The 21,879-nt window shown below is 41.0% G+C and overlaps 4 protein-coding genes across 4 annotated transcripts; 1 reads left to right on the top strand and 3 right to left on the bottom strand.

Annotated features, from left to right (window-relative positions):
* Nucleotides 1–5,276: 5,276 nt before the first annotated feature.
* On the top strand, nucleotides 5,277–6,087 carry LOC133885646 (uncharacterized). The gene has a single exon (XM_062325380.1). It carries the CDS (start codon nucleotides 5,466–5,468, stop codon nucleotides 5,673–5,675), a length of 210 nt encoding a protein of 69 aa, XP_062181364.1. The 5' UTR covers nucleotides 5,277–5,465; the 3' UTR covers nucleotides 5,676–6,087.
* Nucleotides 6,088–10,918: 4,831 nt separating this feature from the next.
* On the bottom strand, nucleotides 10,919–15,210 carry LOC133884474 (uncharacterized). Its single transcript, XM_062323904.1, has 13 exons — nucleotides 15,068–15,210; nucleotides 14,924–14,986; nucleotides 14,664–14,837; nucleotides 14,384–14,515; nucleotides 14,147–14,286; nucleotides 13,307–13,393; nucleotides 12,810–12,935; nucleotides 12,221–12,373; nucleotides 12,055–12,117; nucleotides 11,813–11,914; nucleotides 11,496–11,666; nucleotides 11,305–11,384; nucleotides 10,919–11,202 (listed from the first exon to the last, which is right to left on the bottom strand). Exons 1-13 carry the CDS (start codon nucleotides 15,093–15,095, stop codon nucleotides 11,142–11,144), a joined length of 1,380 nt encoding a protein of 459 aa, XP_062179888.1. The 5' UTR covers nucleotides 15,096–15,210; the 3' UTR covers nucleotides 10,919–11,141.
* A 570-nt stretch (nucleotides 15,211–15,780) lies between these two features.
* Nucleotides 15,781–20,238, bottom strand: LOC133884958 (uncharacterized). Its single transcript, XM_062324574.1, has 11 exons — nucleotides 20,221–20,238; nucleotides 19,914–20,103; nucleotides 17,591–17,661; nucleotides 17,288–17,389; nucleotides 17,023–17,112; nucleotides 16,860–16,934; nucleotides 16,741–16,773; nucleotides 16,577–16,657; nucleotides 16,413–16,448; nucleotides 16,194–16,322; nucleotides 15,781–16,098 (listed from the first exon to the last, which is right to left on the bottom strand). The coding sequence occupies exons 1-11, from the start codon at nucleotides 20,236–20,238 to the stop codon at nucleotides 15,949–15,951; spliced, it is 975 nt and encodes a 324-aa protein (XP_062180558.1). The 3' UTR covers nucleotides 15,781–15,948.
* On the bottom strand, nucleotides 20,123–20,948 carry LOC133884475 (uncharacterized). The gene is made up of 2 exons (XM_062323905.1): nucleotides 20,752–20,948; nucleotides 20,123–20,631 (listed from the first exon to the last, which is right to left on the bottom strand). Exon 2 carries the CDS (start codon nucleotides 20,607–20,609, stop codon nucleotides 20,415–20,417), a length of 195 nt encoding a protein of 64 aa, XP_062179889.1. The 5' UTR covers nucleotides 20,610–20,631; nucleotides 20,752–20,948; the 3' UTR covers nucleotides 20,123–20,414.
* Nucleotides 20,949–21,879: the final 931 nt, after the last annotated feature.

The following is a 21,879-nucleotide window of genomic DNA, read 5'->3' on the forward strand; positions in this document are numbered from 1 at the left end:
CAACAGTAAATGATTCTTTTGTGATATCTTTGCAAGAGAACCTTGTAGCCAAGAGTTTGCTACTCCGTAAAGGAAAATTGTTTCATTGCCGATGTGCTGCATATGTCTTAAATCCGATAGCTCAAGAAGGTTTCAAGGCCATGAGTGGTGGTGTTATCAACAATATTAGAGATAGTGTACAGTATGTAAAGAGCTCACAAGCTTGCAAGGAAAGATTTGAAAAAATGGTCCAGTAAGTAGGTATAACTTTTAAAAAGTGCCTTAATTTTGATGTTGCTACAAGATGGAATTCAACATATGAAATGCTCAATTCAGCTTCGGAGTATAAGAGGGTCTTTGAAGCTTTGACTCGAGAGGACACTCAATATGTACATGAGACTTCGGTTGAGGAATGGGATATGGCCAAGAAGTTTTACAGCATGTTAAAGGTATTCTATGATGCAACTAAAGAAGTGTCAGGCTCCAAATATCCTACTGCTAGCTGATACTTCCATCAAATTTGGGAGGTGAAGAGAATGTTGGAAAGAACGTCCTCTAATGCAGACCAAGTCATTGCATCCACGGTTCACGAGATGAAGGAGAAATTCAAGAAATACTGGGATCTATCGTTCTTGAAGATTTGCATTTCTGTTATTCTAGATCCTAAATTTAAGTTTGGCTTTCTTGACTTTCGTTTGAAAAAAGGCTTTGGAAATAGAGCATCCTTATACCTTTCTAAAGTGCAAAAAACATTTGACAAACTCTTTGCTGAGTATTCTTCGGACTCAATCTACAAGAATGCATAGGCAGTAAATGATGATGAACTAAATGTAGATGAAAGCAATCCTTGGGCAGATTGGGGGCAACATCAAAGTGTGCAGCAAATGAGAAGAATAAGTGAGCTTGACGAGTACTTGGAAGAAGAAACAGTCTCCATAGGAGTTCCTTTCGATGTCCTAGAGTTTTGGAAGATGAACTCCGCCAAGTATCCTACACTTGCATGTATGGCATGTGACTTGTTACCAGTCCTTGCATTAACAGTAGCGTCCGAATCAGCCTTTTCCACTAGAGAGAGGGTTATAAACAACTACAGAAGCAAATTGACTAGTAACACAATAGAAGCTCTTATCTGTCTGCAAGATTGGATACGAGCAAAAGGTATTTACCCTTCCCCACACTACCCACACCAAAAGTTACATCTTTTGTTATTGTGTTTAACTGCGTATTGAATCCATTTCAATTGTTTTAGACTCTACACGCGATAACATAGCTAGTAATTGGACAAAAAATGATGGTGATGATTAAATTTAACTGCAAACTTCAGGTATCTCCTTTTAAATCTTCTGTTTCTGTTCTACATGCTAGCAACTATAGATTTCACCTTATGATTGTGTAACTGTTCTGATTGTATGAAGTATTTATTGTTTGAGTGTTATTTTGGTTGACCTTTTGCATTGATTCTGGCCTTAAATTTTGTACTTTAATGTGTGTTGAAAATCAAGTCTCTGGTCATTTTCATTCTATCCATACTCAGATTTTTCTCTAACCACCATATACTAATGGGGAAATTATGAAAATACTAGTGCAAAAGAGCGCTTGTTGCTAAATACCATCGCAAGGTTGCTGAGTTGCTAAATACCATCGCAAACGCGAAAAACTTTGGAAAATATCATTGCCGGCATTAAAACACCATGAATAGTACTCGACAGTTCCAATTTCAAAATAGTGGTCTTCTATAACTCCAAAAATGTTAGAACTTTTTGTACGTGTTCCATAATCCATTTAAAATCCATTTTAGTTGGATTCACCCAAAAGTACTATGTATAATTTAAACTAAAATGCTCCCAAAAAAAAGACTACTTTATAACTTCTAACAATTATTAGAGCCTCAAATAAATTCCAAAAATTCTGGTAAAATTCACTAATATTTTTATTATTTGATTTAATAATTTCTAAAATTATTTTTAGACATATCTTATATGGTGACAATCAAATTTAATTAAAATAATAATATCGCATGAAATGATAAAAATGCATAAAAATGGAGCATTACAAAGAAACTCACTTTTTCACCATATAACCTAATGAAGGAAATAATTTTAGAAATTTCTCCATCATATAATAAGAATATTAGTAAATTTTCCTAGATTTATTGGAATTATTTGAGGCCCTAATAATTGTTAGAAGTTATAAAAGTAGCCCTTTTTTTGGAGAATATTAGTTTAAATTATACATAGGATTTTTGGGTGAATATAATTAAAATGGGTTGCACATGGATTATGGAACACATACAAAAATTTCTAAAATTTTGGAGTAACAGAAGACCACTATTTTGAAATTGGAGCTGTTGAGTACTGTTCATGGCGTTTTAACGCCGGCGATGGTATTTTCCAGAGTTTTTCGCGTTTGCGATGGTATTTAGCAACTCAGCAACTTTGCGATGGTATTTAGCAACAAGCGCTCTTTTGCGATGGTATTTTCATAATTTCCCCTATACTAATATATGGCACTGAGCTGTTGTCACTCTAGAACCCTTTTGTTGTCTGCACATGTGGCCATGAAGAATTGGCATGATAAAATATTTCTTTTGATGTGTTGATAGTTCAAACATACTCAGACATGTCATCAGCCTAGTTCTACTCATTCCTTACTTTTTATTATGCACTGACATACTTATTTTAATTCTTATGTTCATTACTTTCATAGGCCTTAGCTACAAATTACCGGCGATTCATGATCTACGTTCATGCAAAAGGGATAATTTTGGACGATGAATATGTCATTTTGGGTTCAACAAACATCAACCAGAGATCCCTGGCTGGTTCAGATTGTGTTCTTTGAGTAGTTATTCTTGCCTATCGCAGTTTGTATTATGTCCAAACTTGATTACTTCTCTGGGCTATTATCCAGCGAAAATGAATTGGCTTGATTCTTGACATTTATCTAGTGTCGTCCACATGTGCTCAACACATTTCAATCAGAAACTGTTTGTGAGTTGTGACTTTGGTTTCAGGTTGCACATGATAGCCATTTTTTTTGAAGGAAATGATAGCCAATTTGGGATTCAGGGTGCATATAGCTGATGTAACAGATATTTGGGTTTCTATCTGCAAGTACTAGATAGCACGGCAAGGTAGATTATCAAAACATCTGCTGCATCCTTTCAGCTTCAGCTATTGGTCACGTCAGGGATGAAATCTTTGCAACCTGTTCATTGCAACATTTACCGATAGACGCTGATGAGACAAGAGATGATAAAAGCCCCGCCAAAAGCTAGCGGTGCTTTGCGAGCTGCCGCAAAATCCCACAAAAAGCACGCGGCTGTTGCGGACGGGGTGCAGACACCTGCAGCCCGCCCCAGTTGCAACCTTATATCTAGGTAGCTCGCAGCAGCAACAAACAACAGCAGCAGCAAGATCGATCCATCGATCGAAGCAGAGAAGATGCAGGACTGGGCTCCGGTGTTCATCTCCTTCGTGCTCTTCATCTTGTTGTCGCCGGGGCTGCTGTTCCAGATGCCCGCCAAGTCGCGCCCCATCGCGTTCGGCAACTTCCAGACCAGCGTCGCCTCCATCCTCGTCCACACCATCCTCTTCTTCGCCCTCGACGCCATCTTCCTCATCGCCATCGGCGTCCAAATCCAGCTGGGAAGCTCCTAAGACTATGTACTAGTACTGCTGCAGGATCCATCTGTGCTACCCGATGATGATGGATGATCAATCAGGTGGCTTCACTTCACTTGCTCCATGTATATACGCACCTGCAGCTTTTATATATATCAAGGCATATCCACCTTTGCGTTCCTTTAATTTCTTGAGAAAAATCAAAGGCCTGTATGTATGGTATGGATAATCAAAATCGATGCATGTTCCTTAATTTGGTTCTTGGCCAGCTTTACTGTACCCATAGACATGCGAACACGCGTGTATGTATTTTTCGTAATTAATTTTGGGTTTTGGTAGGTATCATGCATCAAATGCCTTATATATTATTTATGGAGTTGTCTGAATTTTCTTTTAACTAGCTAATTTCTGTTCGAGTTTACATGCATGCCAACCATAGCTTCCTCTGATCAAAAGAAAATCGATCGGTTGCAACTTAATTTCTTCTTCTTGTGTTTCTTTTTTGGCGATCGATGTTTGCTGCCATAATTAACAAGCTAGCTAGCTAGGATGGATGGATGGATGGATGTGAAAGCGCAAGAAGAGAACAAATCGAAACATTATGAACACAGTACAAGCAAGTAAACATCAACGTCCTTCCTGCATCCAACTCCAACCACGAGCAGGAGCAGATAGCTCTTGCTTTACATGTGTGGTGCTGTATGCAAGGCTCAAATCCAGCAGGGTACAACATACATAATGAATTGTTTGCTTTAACGAATTGAAGAGTTTATTTTAGTGTACTCTTGTGCTGAAGAGCCTAACTGATTAATTAAGCACAAAATGTTGTAAGATGATTCCTTGTTTTACTGTGACGATTTGGTTGGTTTGGTGTTGCCAAGAAAAAGGTTCAGTACAGGTTTTCTTGAGGAAAAAAAACATTTTGCCTTTTCTTCTTCCACTTCTTCTTTTTTTAATTTGGGTCCTATCTATCTATTCGATTTGTCTTTTGAACGGCTGCAGCATATTCAGGCATCAAATCAGTCGATATATTGACTGCTGTGTGGCTTTACTTTAGGTTGCGAAAGAAATATGGTGCCTTTCCACAAAAGGATTGTTTTTTGTCTATCGACTGCACCTTTTCTTTTTCCTTATTAATTGATGGAAAGCGAAACCATCCCAGACTCCACACCAGAGTCTTTTTGTGCACTGGATACACACACACACACACACATACTTGCCTTGCTTCAGGAATATTCTATCGTTTTCCCAAAAGAAAAAGGTAGATTGATTATGCAATCTTGAGAACGAGAGAGACCTCGGCATGCATAGGTAGCATGATGAAGAGATGTCCAGAGAGACCTCGATCGCTCTCACTGTCTGTTAGTAATGATCAATTAGGTAGTAAGAAGCTAGTGACGAAGCAAGTAATCTTGTAGCAGTCATCTGGTGACTCCATCCAGCGCCTAATCATCAAAATTACAACGTTGACGACCGATGACGATTGGTAAGGTTGAATTAAAAAATTTCATGTTTTTTAAACAAGTAGAGTAAAGAAGTACATGTGGTGTTATTAGGGAAAAGAAAATAGTACTCCACTAGCTAGGTGTTCAGCGGAGTATGTGGATGGAAGGGAACGAAAGCGAAGCGTCACCAAACAAATTGCAATCATCAAATAAATGTGAGCACCAAACCACACCATCTGCTCAACAATAAAATCTTGTAGTGTATCAATTCAAATAGAATAGGTAAACAACACAAGCGAGAGGTCGCCTGGAGTCGATGATGACCTCCTGCTTGCAGTTGCACTGAGAGATCGATCCTCCTTAATTTCTGCTTGCTTGGCTGCCTAGCTTGTAGCGAGAAGCAGATCGAGCAGAGAGGATGTCTGACTGGGGCCCCGTGGTGATCGCGGTGGTGCTGTTCGTGCTCCTCTCGCCGGGGCTGCTCATCCAGCTCCCGGGGCGCCACCACTTCGTCGAGTTCGGCAACCTGCACACCAGCGCCGTGTCCATCCTCGTCCACACCATCATCTACTTCGCGCTCATCACCCTCTTCGTCATCGTCGTCGGAGTACACATCACCACCGACTAGCTGATTCCATTACTCCTCCAATTCAATGGCAGCACTTGTTGATGCATCCATCCAATCCTCATCGTCTGCCTGCCCAGCTAGCTAATCAATTAAGCTATTTAGTACAGTGCTGTTTCTTTCCTTCTTCCTCATCGTTTCTTTCTGTGCATGCATCTGAATCCTGACTCCTCCGGCGGCATGCCTGCCTGCCCTGAGCTTTGTATAACTTCTTGTTTTGCCACTAGCTACTTGCTATGTTGATTGGTTTACAATACATACATGTAAAGAGTAGCATGTCGTCGTCATGTATAGTAAGTATATACTAGCTGCTAGTGATCAGCACATTGAATGTCGTCTACATGTGATCCTTCGACTGAGTCTTGAGCCTACCGCAATTATCTATATCTGGTTAGGGTTAATTTTGTATATGTAACCTCGCTCTGACGTGTCAAATGCTAACAGACTGCTAATTATATTCAATAAGTTACAGGAATATAACCAATCACACGCAGGGAAACTCTAATTAAATAATGCCCCAAATGCATGTTACTCCAGATGAGAGACTGATCAACCCTGCCTGCCTGCCTACCTTATACACAGGACAGGACAGGACAGGACAGGACAGGACAGGACAGGTAGAGGCTGATCGATATGATCCATCTGGTTAGGTCATGTTAGCCCCCACACCGATCATAATCGATCAACTTCATTCAGCATTGTCCATCCAACCACTACCATCGAAAACTTTGCCTTGTGTTCTTCTTAATTTGTTGCATAAGTGGTAAGTACATGCTGTTATCCAGGCATTGATAGATGACACAAATGACATGACCAGTAAACTAGGAGTGCATGCATACATCTCTCCTCCTCGAGATGCATTATTACAACAAGAAACATTATATTCTTCTCACCACTAAATGGTACGGTAATAGCTAGGTTGTCTGAAGATAAGAGCAGGCCGAGTGGAGTCAGTCTCAAGCAAGACGCACGTACCCCCTGTTCTTTTTGAATGATGGATGGACAACGTACGCATGGATTGGAGGGCTGCAACATCTCTTTCAATTCTCTCTGCGCATCTCACTTTGACAATGATCCATGGCATCAGGAAATGTGTCTTTTTTTTTTATCTCTTTTTCTCCCACTAAACAGTTTCGTCAATAATAAATTACAATTAGTAATACTCACTACGTGAAAAAGAGACATGAGTGATGGGTGATAACCCTGATGGATGACGGGTCCCGCATCCGTCATTCCGAACGCGTAACTGATGAGTTGTTATGGGTGACGGATACAAACCCTTCACCAATGTATTCATAAGTGACGTGTCATAACTTGATCCGTCACTTATAACCGAACATAAGTAACGGGTTATAACAGTGATCCGTTATTTATGACTGATGAACCTGTTTCGCACTTTTTAGACACGAAAAAAGTAAAAAAAAAAATCACCCGAGAGCCACCTAAGACATGGCACATCGTATATGCCCAATCCACATTATTTTCAAACATATTTCGTTATCCTTTTAACCTCGCGCGCAACCCTTACCACCCCAACTATCAAGTGCTTGTGATAGAAATCGGTTATGTTATATTTTTAACCTTCGTTGTCGAAGGTCGCAAGTGACAGGTCACAGTTATGATCTGTCACCAATGATATTTTTCTCGAAATGTTAACTCGGAGTGCTTTTAGTAAAAAAGGTATAATTTTTACATACGAACTCTGATTTCGACGTTTTTTTTACTCTAATGCATCTATAGAAAAAGTTACATCCGTTTCTCCCCTACTTTGTTGGGTTCGGATAATTTTTCGAGACTAAAAACAGCTTGGAAGATTGAGTTCTCGCCCCCAAAAGTTTCTGCATCATTTTCGGAGCGCGCGTTTGTGTCCATAGCCGCCACCCCTTACATCAAATTTGTGCAAAATTGTACAATAATTCATATTCTAGTACTGCTGAGGTGAGAAAAGAATAAGAGAAAAATAAAAGGAAAATAAATTTTTTGGCCTACTATACATATATATGAGTGTATGTACATGCACTTTTACATAGAGAAAAATATTGTGTATATATATCTACATAAATTTAAATATATGTATGAATACTTACGTGTATATATATACACATAATACATGAAATGATAGCTCTATGTGTTGATCAAGTCATTGGTGATGGATCACAACTTGATCCGTCACTAATGACTAGCTAGGATGACCCGTCACTGATTAGTTATCCATTGGTGACATGTCAAATTGTGACCTGTCATCAATGACTGGCTAGGATCACTTGTCATTTATGAGTCGTAATAGGTGACGGGTCACAACTACGATCTATCACCTTTGAGTGACTTAGGATGACTGACCCGTCACTTATGATAAGTCATAAGTGACGAGTATCTGTCACTTTTATCATTAGTGACGGATCAAAACATGATCTGTCACTCATTTCGTATCTTCTTTATCTGTTTTTTACATAATGACTGAAATTTTATCTCATGTAACTCCCAAAGAAAATTTTGAGGTGAGAATATTGTACAGATGGTGGACAGAAAGAAATGTGACATGGGACTAGTATTGTGTCTATATCTATTTTGTACTGTTATTGGGAGTAAATTGTATACTAGTATTGGTGGGTATATTGCTAGATGATGAAAGTGGGCTAAGTGAGATTAATGTGACAGTATAGGACAACTCTAGGCTGTAGTTGTGTTAATTACTATTTATAGCTTTGTTTTACAATTTGTCACTGTGAGTAAATAATGTTGTTAAATTATGTTCAATTATATTGATTTAAATATTTTTACTTCTTGATAGGTTAATTGTTAGTAAAAAAGACATTAAACTGATTGAATTTAATTTAGAACTTGTGCTTGAGACTGTCACACTGATTGATGATCTTAGTGTAGCGTTGGATGGCTATTAACTCTAAATATAGCCGTTGTGAACAGCCGTTCGAAAAATTTTCATTTAAAAATAACCGTTGATTATTTATATGTTTAAAAATATTTGTTGAAAATATCGCGGTTTGAATTGTAGCCGTTTAAAAAGATAACCGTTGGGATATAGAGAGTTAGATATTGAGAGTCTGTTGAGAGTGTAGCGATACTGGGAGGGCTTCTTGTACGGGGTTTTTAGGAGTGACTTTTTGAGTCTGTTGGAGTTACCGTAGTATAGTGTTGGATAGCTATTAACTCGTAACCCGTATTAAGAACCTATTAATTAACTTGTTTGGCCTTTAAAGGATGGACAGACAAAGGGAAACGGAGGGAGGGCCGCATGCGATGATGCGATGCGACGTCAACTTTTTCTAGGCCTCTCCCCCGATCTGTACATTTGGCTTTTCACAATGATTACATACCACATAAGCATGAAAATGAAGTGTTGTTTTCTGGCCTTCTCTTTTATAACAATTCAGATGTCACCGGGTAGCTAGTACTGAAATCTTACCTTGCAGTCCGTTCATCAGCAAGCCAAAGCCTGCAGAGTGGTAACGACATACTCTAGTTGCAAAAGAGCAAATTGAATTATATTGCTAGGAGGGGAAATTGTGGCAGAAATCAAAAGTCAAAGGTCAGAGAGAGAGAGAAAAGGAGAATTGCAGCGCTAATTGTGGTTGCTCACTAAAGATAGCCGATGAGTTTTTTTTAGATACACCGGCCCCCTACTGTTAGGCGCCTATAATAAGAGAAGAGATTTCTTTCACCACAGAAAGAATTCACTGCATGAAGCAATAAGAAGCATCTACCTCTCAATCTGTACATGGCGATGGCCAAGGCATTGAGGAGCATCCTGGCGTTGGCGCTGGTGGCGGTGCTACTGGCTGCATCAATGGAGGCTGCCACCGCAGCAGCAGAGGAGGAAACCGTGATGGCGGCGGGGCGCGCCATGAAGGAGAAGGAGGCGAGGATCACGTGCGAGGCGATGGGCAACTGCCCCAAGGCGCCGGGTCCTCCCCAGGAGGCCAACTCCTACACGCGCGGCTGCTCCGCGATAAACAAATGCCGTGGCTAGCTCAACTCAACCTACATGCAGATGCAGATGCATCAACAACCATCCAATGTACTCTATCCATAGCCATGTCACTCGTTCATACATTCATTTTAAAACTATCTATCTATCTATCCATCCTTCTTGGTTTGTAATCAAACCAGCAGATAGTATTGATCGGGGATTTCAATTTCGTTTTAGAATTTTTTCCATTCACCTGTGAAAAGATAGAAATTTGTGAGATTTCGTCAAAATTTTAATCATTTTTTATCCTCAGTCATGTGGTACAATAGTTTTATGCTAATAGTTTAACTGTATGATAATTAAGACCTTAAACTTGTTGATTGCAATCTAGAACATTGATTTGGTATTGTCTCTCTTGTTGCTGACCTATATAAGCTATTCACGTTGGATGGCTGTTAATTCGGTAACCTACACTGAGAGCTCATCAATTATTTTGACATATGTTGATATGTTTCTTATGTTTCTTGTGTTATCCCGTCTTATGTAGTTGATTGTCATATGTGATATATTTATGAATATGAGTAGCACCTTTCATGCTTTACTTTACATTAAAATGCTCATGTTCATGTATAGTATGATATATCATGATGGTTGAGTTATATTCATTATGTTTAAATTTAGAATCAAATTAATCGGAATGTTGCTAATACATACTTCGAAACAACATAGAATATGACCTAAAAACATCTCTCGGCAAGCTTATATTAGACTTAAGAAAAAATAGTTGATTTTTTCTTCGGACTTTGCTTTAAGGATGGGAAGACAAAAATTTCTTTCACAGCAAAGCGCGGGTTGATACTAGTATTTATATAAGACTGGCCTCTAAAGCCATACAACTAACTTGTAAGAACATGGAACTGAATTGTAAGTATATTCAGGTTAGCAACAGGTGAAATGATGATATATTGATGACTTATTCATGTACAGGTCCATCCAAAAAAATAAAAAACCTAAAAACATGTAGCAAGATCATTGCGCATTTTGCTGCTGGAAGGAGGCGTGGCCGTCGGGCAGGAGCAAGGACTCAACCAACATGTAGTTGTAGACAGGATGGGGAAGAATGCTTCTTCGGTGGTGGTTTGGTACTCTGGAGCCTTCCCTTTCCTAATCGCTGCTGTTCTTTAGACCAAGCATGATAAATTTGGTTCGATACGAATTTTTTTTAGAGGTCTCGATACTTATGAATTATCAAGCCTACATCGGTGCATCCATCCTGTGCTCAAATGTTTTTCACTCATCGTGAAAACTGAAAACTTACTGCCTAACCGAAACATGGCAAAACCATATCACAAAATTTGTCAAATTCACCAGTTTCAGTCCTTTTCCCTCCCCCACAAAACAAATTGTGTTGGATTCCTGGTCGTCCAACTTCAGTTCCTTAACATCATCTCATCAAACTGGGGCTACACTTAAAAAATTCCTGCTCGTCCAACTTGAGCTCCTCGTCAAAGTACAACTTGAGTTCCTCCTGTTTCATGGCCTCATCGTGTTGGATTTGGCTTGTCCGTCCCATGGAACTTTCTCCCGGCTTCAACAGCCTCCCTGTTGTTTGATGATGATGAGAGAAAAGATTAAAGAGCAGAACAACAAAGCATAGCACAGCTCCAACGAAAGACATGCTCTCCAGACAGGAAATGATTCTACCTGAACGCGCTGACAAGCTCTTTGTTCTCCGGTTCAAGTTGCACGCCTTCATAGAACACATTTGCGGCTTCATCAAACCTCTGCCAGGGTTACCACAAGGGCACATCTCACATCATATATATGTCATCGTCTAAAGATAAACAAGTGGGGGGTGAATTCTCAAACACATCACATCTCTGAATGTCACAAACCTGTAACAGGCGCAACGCCGCACCTTCCCTGTAGCAAGCTTTCGCCCAATCTGGCCGCAATGCTCGACAGGCTCTCGCATCCTCCAGGGCACGCTCAGCTTGCCCTGCCCGCAGCCAGCAAAGGCTTCTGTTCGAGAGCACTGTGGCATCATTTGGATCCAACTCCGTAGCCTGAAAACATAGTAAAGGAAGGCTGACTTGGGATGGCACTCAACACTCAGATCTCAGGTAGACTTAGAACTCTCATTCAAGAGTTGATTTTGTTTTGCTCTATACTGTAGCTGTCAATGTGGAAAGGTTCTTTGATTCTTAGTTACCTGTGTATAATCATCTACTGCTACAAGGTAATCTTTTCTTCGGAAGGCATCGTCGCCTCTTGATTTGGCTTCCAAGGATCTCCTTTTTGCGTCTGACGACACCTGCAAGATATGTTAAGTACTGTCAGAATTCAAATGTTAACATCAACAGTTAGATCAAGTCTACCGCTTTGACTGTTATTATAGATAACAGAAGCCTTGGCTGTCATCAATTTATATATGATCATGAGTTCATGACACACCTCAACAAGTTGTGGTCTGGGTAAGCTGGCTGATTTCAGAGGTGTGGCTTCCTTTACTTGGACCTGCAAAATGTATTCAACAGTTAGTTTAGGCAGAGAATTTGCAATGTAAGAGGTCTAGTGAACCTATGATACAGCATATTTAAAAAGGCGATTCAAGTGGTACCTTTTCCTCAACATCTTTAGACAATGTGTATTCTATAATTCCATCAACGTTCCAATTTGAAGCACCGGAAATTGGGGATGTTAATGGTAAAAGAAGTTCTACAACTTCACGGTTATTTCTCAAAGCAGCAACCTGTATCGGCTTTAGTCCATCCTGTAGAAGGAAATGAAATGGCGATCAAATATTCACTTCACTTGCTTGTATGACAAAACAATAATAAGTCAGGCACTATTTAACAGCATGTGATTGTACAGCACAGAGCTGCATAGACGCCCAACAAAGACTAACTTTTAGCGCACTAGGTTTGGACAAAAGCCAGAGAAAGGCAGTTGCCCAATCCAGTTAAATGGAAAAAAAAATCCAAAATTACAATGAAAATACACTTTGTAATATGAAAATAGAAGAAATTATGACACAACTGCACCATCAAGTTATATGTGGTATTAGCTGACATAGTGTGGATACAAAGAGCAAAAGATCGACTGCGTCTTATGGATCTTTAAAACCGGTCAATGCATCGCATGAACCTGGATATTGACATTTCAGCATAACACTACTTGTCTAATTTAACATGAAATATACAACTTACATCATCACAAGTATTTGGGTCACCTCCAGCTTTAAGTAAGCATTTGATTATTTCCATATTTCCACTATCTGCAGCAATATGTAATGGGGTTGCTCCACCAGCCCTGATATTTGGGTCTGCACCTGCCTATATTGCAGATTATTAAGTTAGTTTCTGAGGTAGAAAGCATTGTTGATACCAGGTGTACTAGAACTAAGCACATAGAACAACACTGTGTAGTATATCAGTCAAATAATAGAAACAGCTTAGTGAACAAAGTGAAGAGAAGAAACATTTCAGCTCTCAAGACTTTTGTATGCTGGTAAAGAAGCAATATGATTTGCATTATAGCAATATAAGCAAGACTAGAAAGTAGGGGGCACAAGAAATGTGTTTAGTTTTATCCATGTCACCATGTGTATGTTTGTCCGAATTCCAGTGGCCCAAGCCACAACATGAAACAAGGAAACAGAGTATGAGAGAAACACAGGTGTTCTACCCATCAAATTATACTGTACCTGGATTAGAACCTCCAAGCATGGAAGGGAGCCTGCAGCGACAGCAGACAACAATGGCGTGATACCATCATCAGTTTCAGTATTTGGCTGCAAAACAAGGTTTTGAAGACAAATTAGCCTGATTACAAACATTAAAGAAAGCCTAACTAACTTCAGGTCATATACATCGAAATCGAATCAGAAAAATAATTATTGAGCTTCCAGAGAGGCTGCAAAAGGGTCTTCTGCTGCATAAGTTGTTTTAAAATAAGTGGTCACCTTTGGATGTTGCCACATCTGGATCCAGAGAAACATATGTATCGTCTTTGATATAGTGCCCCCAAAAGAGTTTAGATGGAAGATGTCCCTATCGGCAGGCATTTGGTAAAGGAAAGAGCTTCAAAGAAGTTTTTGCCTCATTTAATGGCGTGGATACAAAATAAGTAGTTGACCATCTTTGATGTTTATATTATAGTCCCCTGATATTTGTTGGTCTCGTAGACCTTTGTACTTTTGATTATGGCTTGTAGACCTTGAACTCTATTTTACGTTTATATTAGTATATTTAGTAGGGATATGCCCAATTGTTCTCCTTGAAAAAGAAACTATTGCTACATGTTTTTGTAGTTCATTGGTTTAAATCAAGGAGAGAGGGTTGCAGTCATAAAGAAAGATTGCAGAGATAAATACTAAGACCAAATAACAGCGTCAGAAGAATTGCAAGCGTAGCTAACCTTATGTTCGATGTAAATTCGTCACAACATAATCAAGAGTTTTTCAAAGAATAACCGAAAACTCGGATTAATATTTTGGTGGGACAAAAAGGTCAGTAAGGGGAAAGAGGATGTATGGACGGGGTACCTTAGCATTGTGTTGAAGCAGAAGTTTGACTGCATCCTGTTGTCCATGACCAGCAGCCCATACGAGGGGCGTACCGGCGTCACTTTCTGATTCAACATCAACTCCCTTGGAGAGAAGAAGCTTCATGAGCTCTATGTTCCCTGCTCAATTTGAACTAGACGTTACATCTTTCACACATTTATTTATCGTCACATGATTTGGTGACTGATTTAACGTTGCATGGAGCAGCCATGTTACCTATTCCTGCAGCATGATGTAGCGCTGTGGCTCCAAGACTAGTAGCCACTGAAGGATTGGCTCCATGGTCAAGAAGATACTGTGCAGTGTGCAGATGGCCCTGCCGCGTAGCATGGATGAGTGGAGTTTCACCTGGCGAGGAACGAGAATGACTATTAATTAGCAGGTAGGTAGCAGATACAGATGCCACTCTAACCAATACGCAAGCGTACAATCTGAACACTGTGAAGTAGAATTTCTATTGGGATGAAAAGCAAAGGTAAAGCATGTGTAGCAGTACCGTCATCGTCCTTGGGGTCGACGGGGAGGCCGAGTTGGTCGATGAGGAAGGCGCAGACGTCGGTTCGGCCCTCGCGTGCGGCGAAGTGGAGCGCGGTGCGCTTGTTGGCGTCCCGCACGGCGGCAGCAACGGCGGCGGCGCCCTTGCCCTCCTCGTCGAGCGCCGCAACGAGCTCTGCAAGTAGGTCCCGTTCAGACGTTGAAACCGAAATCGAAGCGGGAGCGCATAGGAATTGGAGAGAGGGCGAATTCGGCACGAACTCTTGACGGAATCGAGGTCGCCGGCGCGTGCAGCTTCCAGGAAAGCTTGCACCTTGCTCCGAGCTGCCAGGACAGTCGAATGGAATCAAACTCAACGAAGCTGAGAGGAAGAGCAAGAGAGAGAAAGGAGGGTTGGATTGGAACCTGAGAGGGCGGCGGTGGCGTCGGCCATGGGGAGGGTTCTAGAGGAGGCGGCGCGGCGGAGGAGAGGGAGGCGACTGCAAGTTCACTACCACCAGGGCTCTCTTTTCTCTTCCCTGGAAGAATAAAGGCAATTACAGCCCATCGACAATTCGGCCCATTTACTATCTTCTTTTCTTTTTTCCACTACTGTACCACTGTAGTAGTCCTGCAATATAACCTGCACTGCAGATGATAATGCTATACCAGTCATCTACTCATTGATGTTCTACTGATGCCGAGTTATTAAACTTACAAAGAACAAAGCCGTGCTGCTTAGTGTCAACAAAAAACCACCATTGTACTGTGGAAGAAGAAGAAGTAAGAAGAAGAATGATGGTAGCATTATAGGTCTCATCCCAATCCTAACTCATATATGCTGGACGAGTTGAACACTCGAACCAAACAACCTTGTTCCATGTGTTGTGATACAGAGGCTGGGATAATTCTATTTAATTATCTAAAGAAAAGTGTCGTACCGTATTGACACCAGTATAGTGAAGAGAGATTTTTCAACCATAATACGTGACTACCAAGCAACCAACGCCCAGCCGTCCAACCTCATATTCTGCGCTACTACTACCACTGTGATCTTCCAGACCAACTTCTCTTCAAGTATATACTGATACACTCAAGCGTCATCGTCCAGACACGAATGCAATGTTCTATGCCATGTCTTTTCCTCACAAACATAAGGAATCTCTTCAGTGAACTGCCAATGCAAATCTTTGACAAATGTTGCCATCGCCCTGGATGGGATGATAGATACAGAGACATTCGTTTCTACAAACGGCATTTGTGGACAAAAGGGACTCACAACCTAACTGCAAGGAAAAGGCATCTAATCAACAGGCAGAAGCCCTAAGAAAACCAAATCGGCTCGAGCTCGGGTTACGTGTGCTCATGCTAGCTTCGGTCGAGGAAGAGGCGACATGTGATGCCTCAGATGATCCTTCCCTTGTCGACGATGTTCGGCTGACAACACCCTGCTGCTCCTGCAGTGCAAATGTCAAGCACAACTGATTAAAATCATTGAATGAAAGCAGCAGATACAATCAGCCAAATACACAAGACCCCGAGCAAAGAAAACCTGCGATGCCTCTGCTCTAGGCGATTCAGCTGCTGGTGAAACCTGTGATGTCTCTGCTCTAGGCCATTCAGGTACAGGTGACACTGGTTCCAGAGCTAGACGAGGAGCAGGACGAGGCAAACAAGTAGCCTGTGGAAAAAGTTGGAAGAAAACATAGTCAACAAATGATTATTCAAAGTTCAAACTATGGCAAAGCTGGAAAAGGTCTGACTCTTTTACCCTCAAGATTCGCTCTGCAGGAATGGATGATGGCACCTGAAATTCAAAACACCTTTACAGAATGAGTCTCTAAGGTGGAATACACAACACTCCCACCAGGTGGGAGTAGTCACAAATCATATAAGCAACATGCCATAAAAATTAACAAAGGCTATGTGACTTGCCTGAAGAACATATGTATTATGTCCACCGCCCATTTTTCGGCTGAACTCACACAAATGATGTGTTCCGTCTACCGTTTGATCCTAACAGGATTCAAGTAGATAATGTTAGGAACATGTAGAAATTATCGAGGGCAAAAATTGTTGGCACCATGACTTCTCCTTACCTGAGCACATTCAAGACGCCTCAGCTTTGACTCCTGCGAGATATACATGAATGTGCATCAGTGCATGATAATAATATTCAATAAATAAAGTGGAAATGTGTTTCATACAAGGTGCCTACCAGACCTTGAACTACAAAATTAACCGATTGTAAATCCTCCTGGAATGCACTTAGATCCCCATGGATGACTGCGACCTACGAGTCAATTAGTTTTGCATCAGTCTCACTTCAAAATGCATCAAAACCAGAAAAGGAAGATAGTATGTGGCAGCAAGGTTCCAACCTCATCCCTTGTGCCTTCAATAATCTGCTGGGTTTCATCTAAACTAATATCCACACGATCAATCCTCCCAGCTAGGTGTTTCCTTGTGACCTGAACAGAAAATCAGAAATTGATGTATATGTTATGGCTGAAACACATAAAAATAAATTCGAAAATATAACACGATCCTGATGCCATGGTCCATAACACAGCTCGGGTGCAGCATTTAGTGCAAATGAGAGTAAGTTACAACTTTGTTTGCAAGGAACGGTAAGTAAAAGCTTACAATAACACTGTCTGAAACTTGATCCAATTGGCTGCCAACAACGTTGCAAGCATCAGATAAACCATGCTTTGTCACAAACATCATGTCGGAAAGTTTCCAGCCCTGCAAATTAATGTGCAAACTTTAAATACTAGCGACAGCAGTCAAACACAAAGTGATAATATAGGATTCTAACAATATGCGGTTATATTCTTGATCTTAGAATGACATAATAAACATTAGCAGGAACTACAATAATCTAATATGATGTATTTGTCCTCCATGACCTGCACTCTTTCATCAACTAAAAGAATCAAATATTACCTTCCACTTTATGTATGCATAGCCAATAACCCCAGCAACGACAACTGATGTTGTAGTGTATGCACCAAGTCCTACAAAAGGAGAAGGTAAGAATAAGACGTTCATTATTCAAGGACGTTAATCAGAACTTTATAGACTATAGAGGAACACAAGTTATTGATCATGTATGTTCACGGGTACGAATAAAAAAATTAATTCCAATAAAGAGATCTGCAACAAGCACTAAACATGTCACATATCCAAAAATCCGTACCAACAGAAACAACAATGTAATAATATTCACTGACGATTAACACACATCTATCTAATTTGGTTAGATACCGGCCAAAAATCAACTCTCAGATCTGAGTGACTGAGACATCAAAAACTAATAGGAAAATCCAGAGGTCTATTGAATAGCGGATGGGATTTGGAGGGAAGGGGAGCGACCGGAGCCGACGAGGATGGCGACGTTGCTGAGCACCATGGCGGCCTCTTCTCTGCTCTGCTGTATCGACTTGTTTTTCTTTTTCGGCAATGCCTACCCTATCATCCGATTATTATTTTTATTACTTAGGGTTCATTTCTTAATAATTTATTTATAATGAGAGGATAGGAGAGGAGGAGACTAGACGGGCTGCGTCTTAGGCCCTATTTGGCACAGTTTTTTCTGATGAGTTTTTCTGAGAAGCTAACTACCTTGAGAATCTGCTGGCTGGAGAAGCTGGCCGTTTGACAGTCCTGCTTTTCATATGGTTGATTGTCTGTTCTGAGTGTGAAAAGACTAGAATGCCCCTGAGAAGTATGATGACTTATTTGTTGCAGCAATTGTATCAGTTTTAGGATCTCGTCCTAACCCGGACGCATAGATGTTCAATGTCTTCCATGTTACATACTCACCCTTCAAGGAGTCCCACTTATTCTTCATTTGAGAACATGAGTAATCTTTGCATGTGCGTTCTTTGAACTTGGCCATTAGGTTAGCATAGCCTTTATTGTTAAGCAACCATGTGGTGTGTTTTTGGCTAGCACTTCTTCTACACATATTTCAATGAAAACTCTAGTGGCAAATGCATCCCATTTCGCAACCGTTTTCTTGGTCTTTTCAATTGTTTCCATCTATACAAAAGTACAAAATAAATCATTTTCATGATAGCAAATCAACTACTATAATCCATGGGTTGTTGTGATCCATCGAAAAAAACATGTCATGATCAGAAATTACTAACCGAATCCATGGAAACTATTGTTTGTGTTCATAATTCAGACATATAGAAACAGTTTGCTGGAGGGTTGTACTTGTCAAGGTTTTGTAGAAACATTCTCAAAATTTGGAGCATTGTTTGTTGACATACATGCGCATAGATACTACGAACTTGGCATCTGTTTTGTATTGCACGAAAGCTATACATGTGCATAGATTCAGCTGACTAATCATACTTTGAATTTGCTAAAAAGGACTATTACTAAACACCAAAACTTATTTCTACTGAAGTGCTATGTGCAGAACTGATATGCAGAACATATGAATTCAGATATTCAGAACTGGGATTATTTCCATTCACTGACAGATATGCATTCAGGTTACTCCTAACTGAACTACTCTGAATGAACATATACATTCTGATATCCACAGCCATATTTCAGGTTACTCCTAACCGAACAAAGTTACCAATTTCTCAAGCACAAGTCAGCGCACTTGTAAAGCATAAGTTCACAAAAGACATCATGTCAAGCACATTCAGTTTTGGATCATCTCTTTTTGCTGCGCATTGCAAAATATGTTGAGACCTATATCAATCTTGCAATGCTGGAACTTGTAAAGCATAAGTTCACAAGAAAATATGTACATGCAACACCAAAGTTACATTTCAGCATGCAAGATTCAGTTTGTATTTTTTGAGGCATAAAGCAAGTGTACCATGCAAGCGTTTGACACTATTCCATGACCAAGAAATTTCAAATTGGCTGCAATCAACTAGGAATACAAAACAGGTTGGCTGTAGGTATACAAAACAGATTACGAAAAGGAGATTGAATTTATGATTTATATGGCTATCTACTGCTCATTCTGAAAGCAAAAGTAGAGGTTAACTTAAGCAAAATTCCTACATCATTCGATCAGGCGGACAAGTTGGATGCTGGCCTACACAAACTAGCAAAATTCCTATAGCATCCGATCAGGCAACGTTCCAAGGTAGCATGGTTTAGTACCTAAAATAAGCACTAAAATCCTAGTCGTTGTGCTAATTAACTAGCATGGTTGACGGCAGAAGAGTGATTCGCAGGTGTTGTGCTCGTATTAGACTCCCAATTTTCCCTCAAATCAGTACCAAATCCGTACCGTGGGGAGGTGAATGGCCAGACTTGGAGAGGCTGGACGGGACGCTGGTGCTGGGGATTTGAGCGCCGGTGTTGTGTTGGGATCTAATAGCTGGTGATGGAGAATGGCCGGACTTGGGGATGGCTCTGATCGGTGGAGAAGGGGCTTTGCTTTTCACGAGTGGAGTCGCTGACAGGGCCGGGTATGCGCGCTAGACATACATCTGAACAGGCCAGGGGAAACCCACCTACGCTTGCTTATTCACATCATGGAGGAACATGTTACAGAAGCATATGGCTGCAAGCAGACTGAAAAATGCAACCACTACTTGAACCTTGCGATCCATGCTGTCATCTTTCAGGAAATTTTCCACTATTGCAACCACTACTTGAACCAAAATATTACAGCTTTCATCAAAACACAAACCCATTATTTATTACATAATAGAAGCATGGTCTTGGGCAAAACCTGTGATGAAAGTTGAGCTCAGAAAACATAAGGGGCCAAAATCAAAGCATGTCTTTAGGATCCTGCGCTGGAGGAGTTTCCGGCATCCTTCTTCTTCATATCTTCAAACTTGTCGATTGCGACCTGCAGCTCATCTGTGCCTCCCACCGCTCTCATGGTGTAGTAGTAGACCCCGAGGACGAAAGCAGACAGTCCCCCAGCCACCACCAGGTTCCTTGTCTTTGGTGCAAGGCTTCTGAATCCCGCCATCGTTAGACTCAGACGATGAGAACTGCAGGACATGAAGGCGAATGTTAGTATTGTTTATGTGAACTAAAATCGACTCCTAATCGTAGCACAAATCATGTCATCATCCACATCTCAGAGGAGCAAGGGCAAACAGAGGAGGTACCTTTGCTTGGCGGGACAGGTGGAATCAGTTGGGGGCTGAGGGAGGAGGCCAGATCCGGCGGTGCTGGATCCCTCTAGTCCGGGGCACGAGTCGGGATGGAGGGGGAGACGTCAGGGAGGAGAAGGGCGAGGAACAGACCCGCCGCTATTCTACTACTAGTCTAGGGTTCAAGTCTCTCAAACATGGGCTGGGCTCCAACTCAATGCAATTGCAACCCATGCCATGAGATGATTTCTCGCTGGAATTAATAAGGATGGCAACAAATTGGATCGGATACAGGCAAAGCAAATCCGTATCTGATCAGAGACTCGAATCAGGTTACCTAATCCGTGTCTGTAAAGGGTGACAGGTAAAATATTGTATCCGTACGCGCTGGATACCCAATACTCCTGGGCTACCCGCGGCTATTTGACCAGCAAGTTTGGAATCTCTCTGTCAACATATTACAGCAAACATTGAGGCAGCAATATTACAGCAAACATTCTAGCTATCAGTCCATCTCAAAGTAATTGTAGTTAGCATTTTTCTACTATTGAATGCTATTTTACATATCTGAAGTCCGAACTATCACTTTAGCAAAAAAATGATTCATTAACTCAGACATGTAGCAAGAATATCGATACAAACAATTTGAACAATCACATTTTTATTGTCCCCCTCTCTCAATTTTGTTTATCCTTTACCTACATAACAATTTCTTAATTTAAGACATACATATCATCAATTCAGTGCAATGATTTAAGACATGGATACAGGAAATGAACACAGTTTGAGCTAAGACCTTAGAAGTACGAGAGAGAGAGAGAGAGAGAGAGAGAGAGAGAGAGAGAGAGAGTAGGTCTTGGAACTCGGCTAGCTGGGGGGGGGGCTGCAGATGGGGACGATAGCTAGCTGGGGGCAACACTCAGGGACGGCTGGTCGGTGGCTGGATAGGGACGAAGGGTCAGCGGTCGGATGGGGACGACGGTCGGCTAAGGGCGACGGCCAGGCTAGGGCTTGGGGGCAACGGGCGCTGGCAGCTGTGGGTGCGCGTGGTCAGGGAGTTGGGTCTGGCGGCTGGGGGCTGGGGCGTCTGATGCTCGAAGACATAGGGTTAGTTAGATGGACTTATATGGGTTGGGTCGTCGG

Source organism: Phragmites australis, chromosome 11 (assembly GCF_958298935.1).
Source record: "Phragmites australis chromosome 11, lpPhrAust1.1, whole genome shotgun sequence".
Classification (NCBI taxonomy): domain Eukaryota; kingdom Viridiplantae; phylum Streptophyta; class Magnoliopsida; order Poales; family Poaceae; genus Phragmites; species Phragmites australis.

What these genes read in the sequence shown, in the direction of transcription:
- LOC133885646 (XM_062325380.1), top strand. Translation starts at nt 5,466, where the DNA reads ATGTCTGACTGGGGCCCCGTGGTGATCGCGGTGGTGCTGTTCGTGCTC.
- LOC133884474 (XM_062323904.1), bottom strand. Translation starts at nt 15,095, where the DNA reads ATGGCCGACGCCACCGCCGCCCTCTCAG. An exon ending in GCTTGGAGGTTCTAATCCAG is followed by an intron (nt 12,936 to 13,306) that starts GTACAGTATAAT and finishes TCTGCAATATAG; the next exon opens with GCAGGTGCAGACCCAAATAT. An exon ending in CTAAAGATGTTGAGGAAAAG is followed by an intron (nt 12,118 to 12,220) that starts GTACCACTTGAA and finishes TACATTTTGCAG; the next exon opens with GTCCAAGTAAAGGAAGCCAC.
- LOC133884958 (XM_062324574.1), bottom strand. An exon ending in TGGCCATTCACCTCCCCACG is followed by an intron (nt 17,662 to 19,913) that starts GTACGGATTTGG and finishes CTCCTTTTGTAG; the next exon opens with GACTTGGTGCATACACTACA. An exon ending in GGCGTCTTGAATGTGCTCAG is followed by an intron (nt 16,658 to 16,740) that starts GTAAGGAGAAGT and finishes GAATCCTGTTAG; the next exon opens with GATCAAACGGTAGACGGAAC.
- LOC133884475 (XM_062323905.1), bottom strand. Translation starts at nt 20,609, where the DNA reads ATGGCGGGATTCAGAAGCCTTGCACCAAAGACAAGGAACCTGGTGGTG.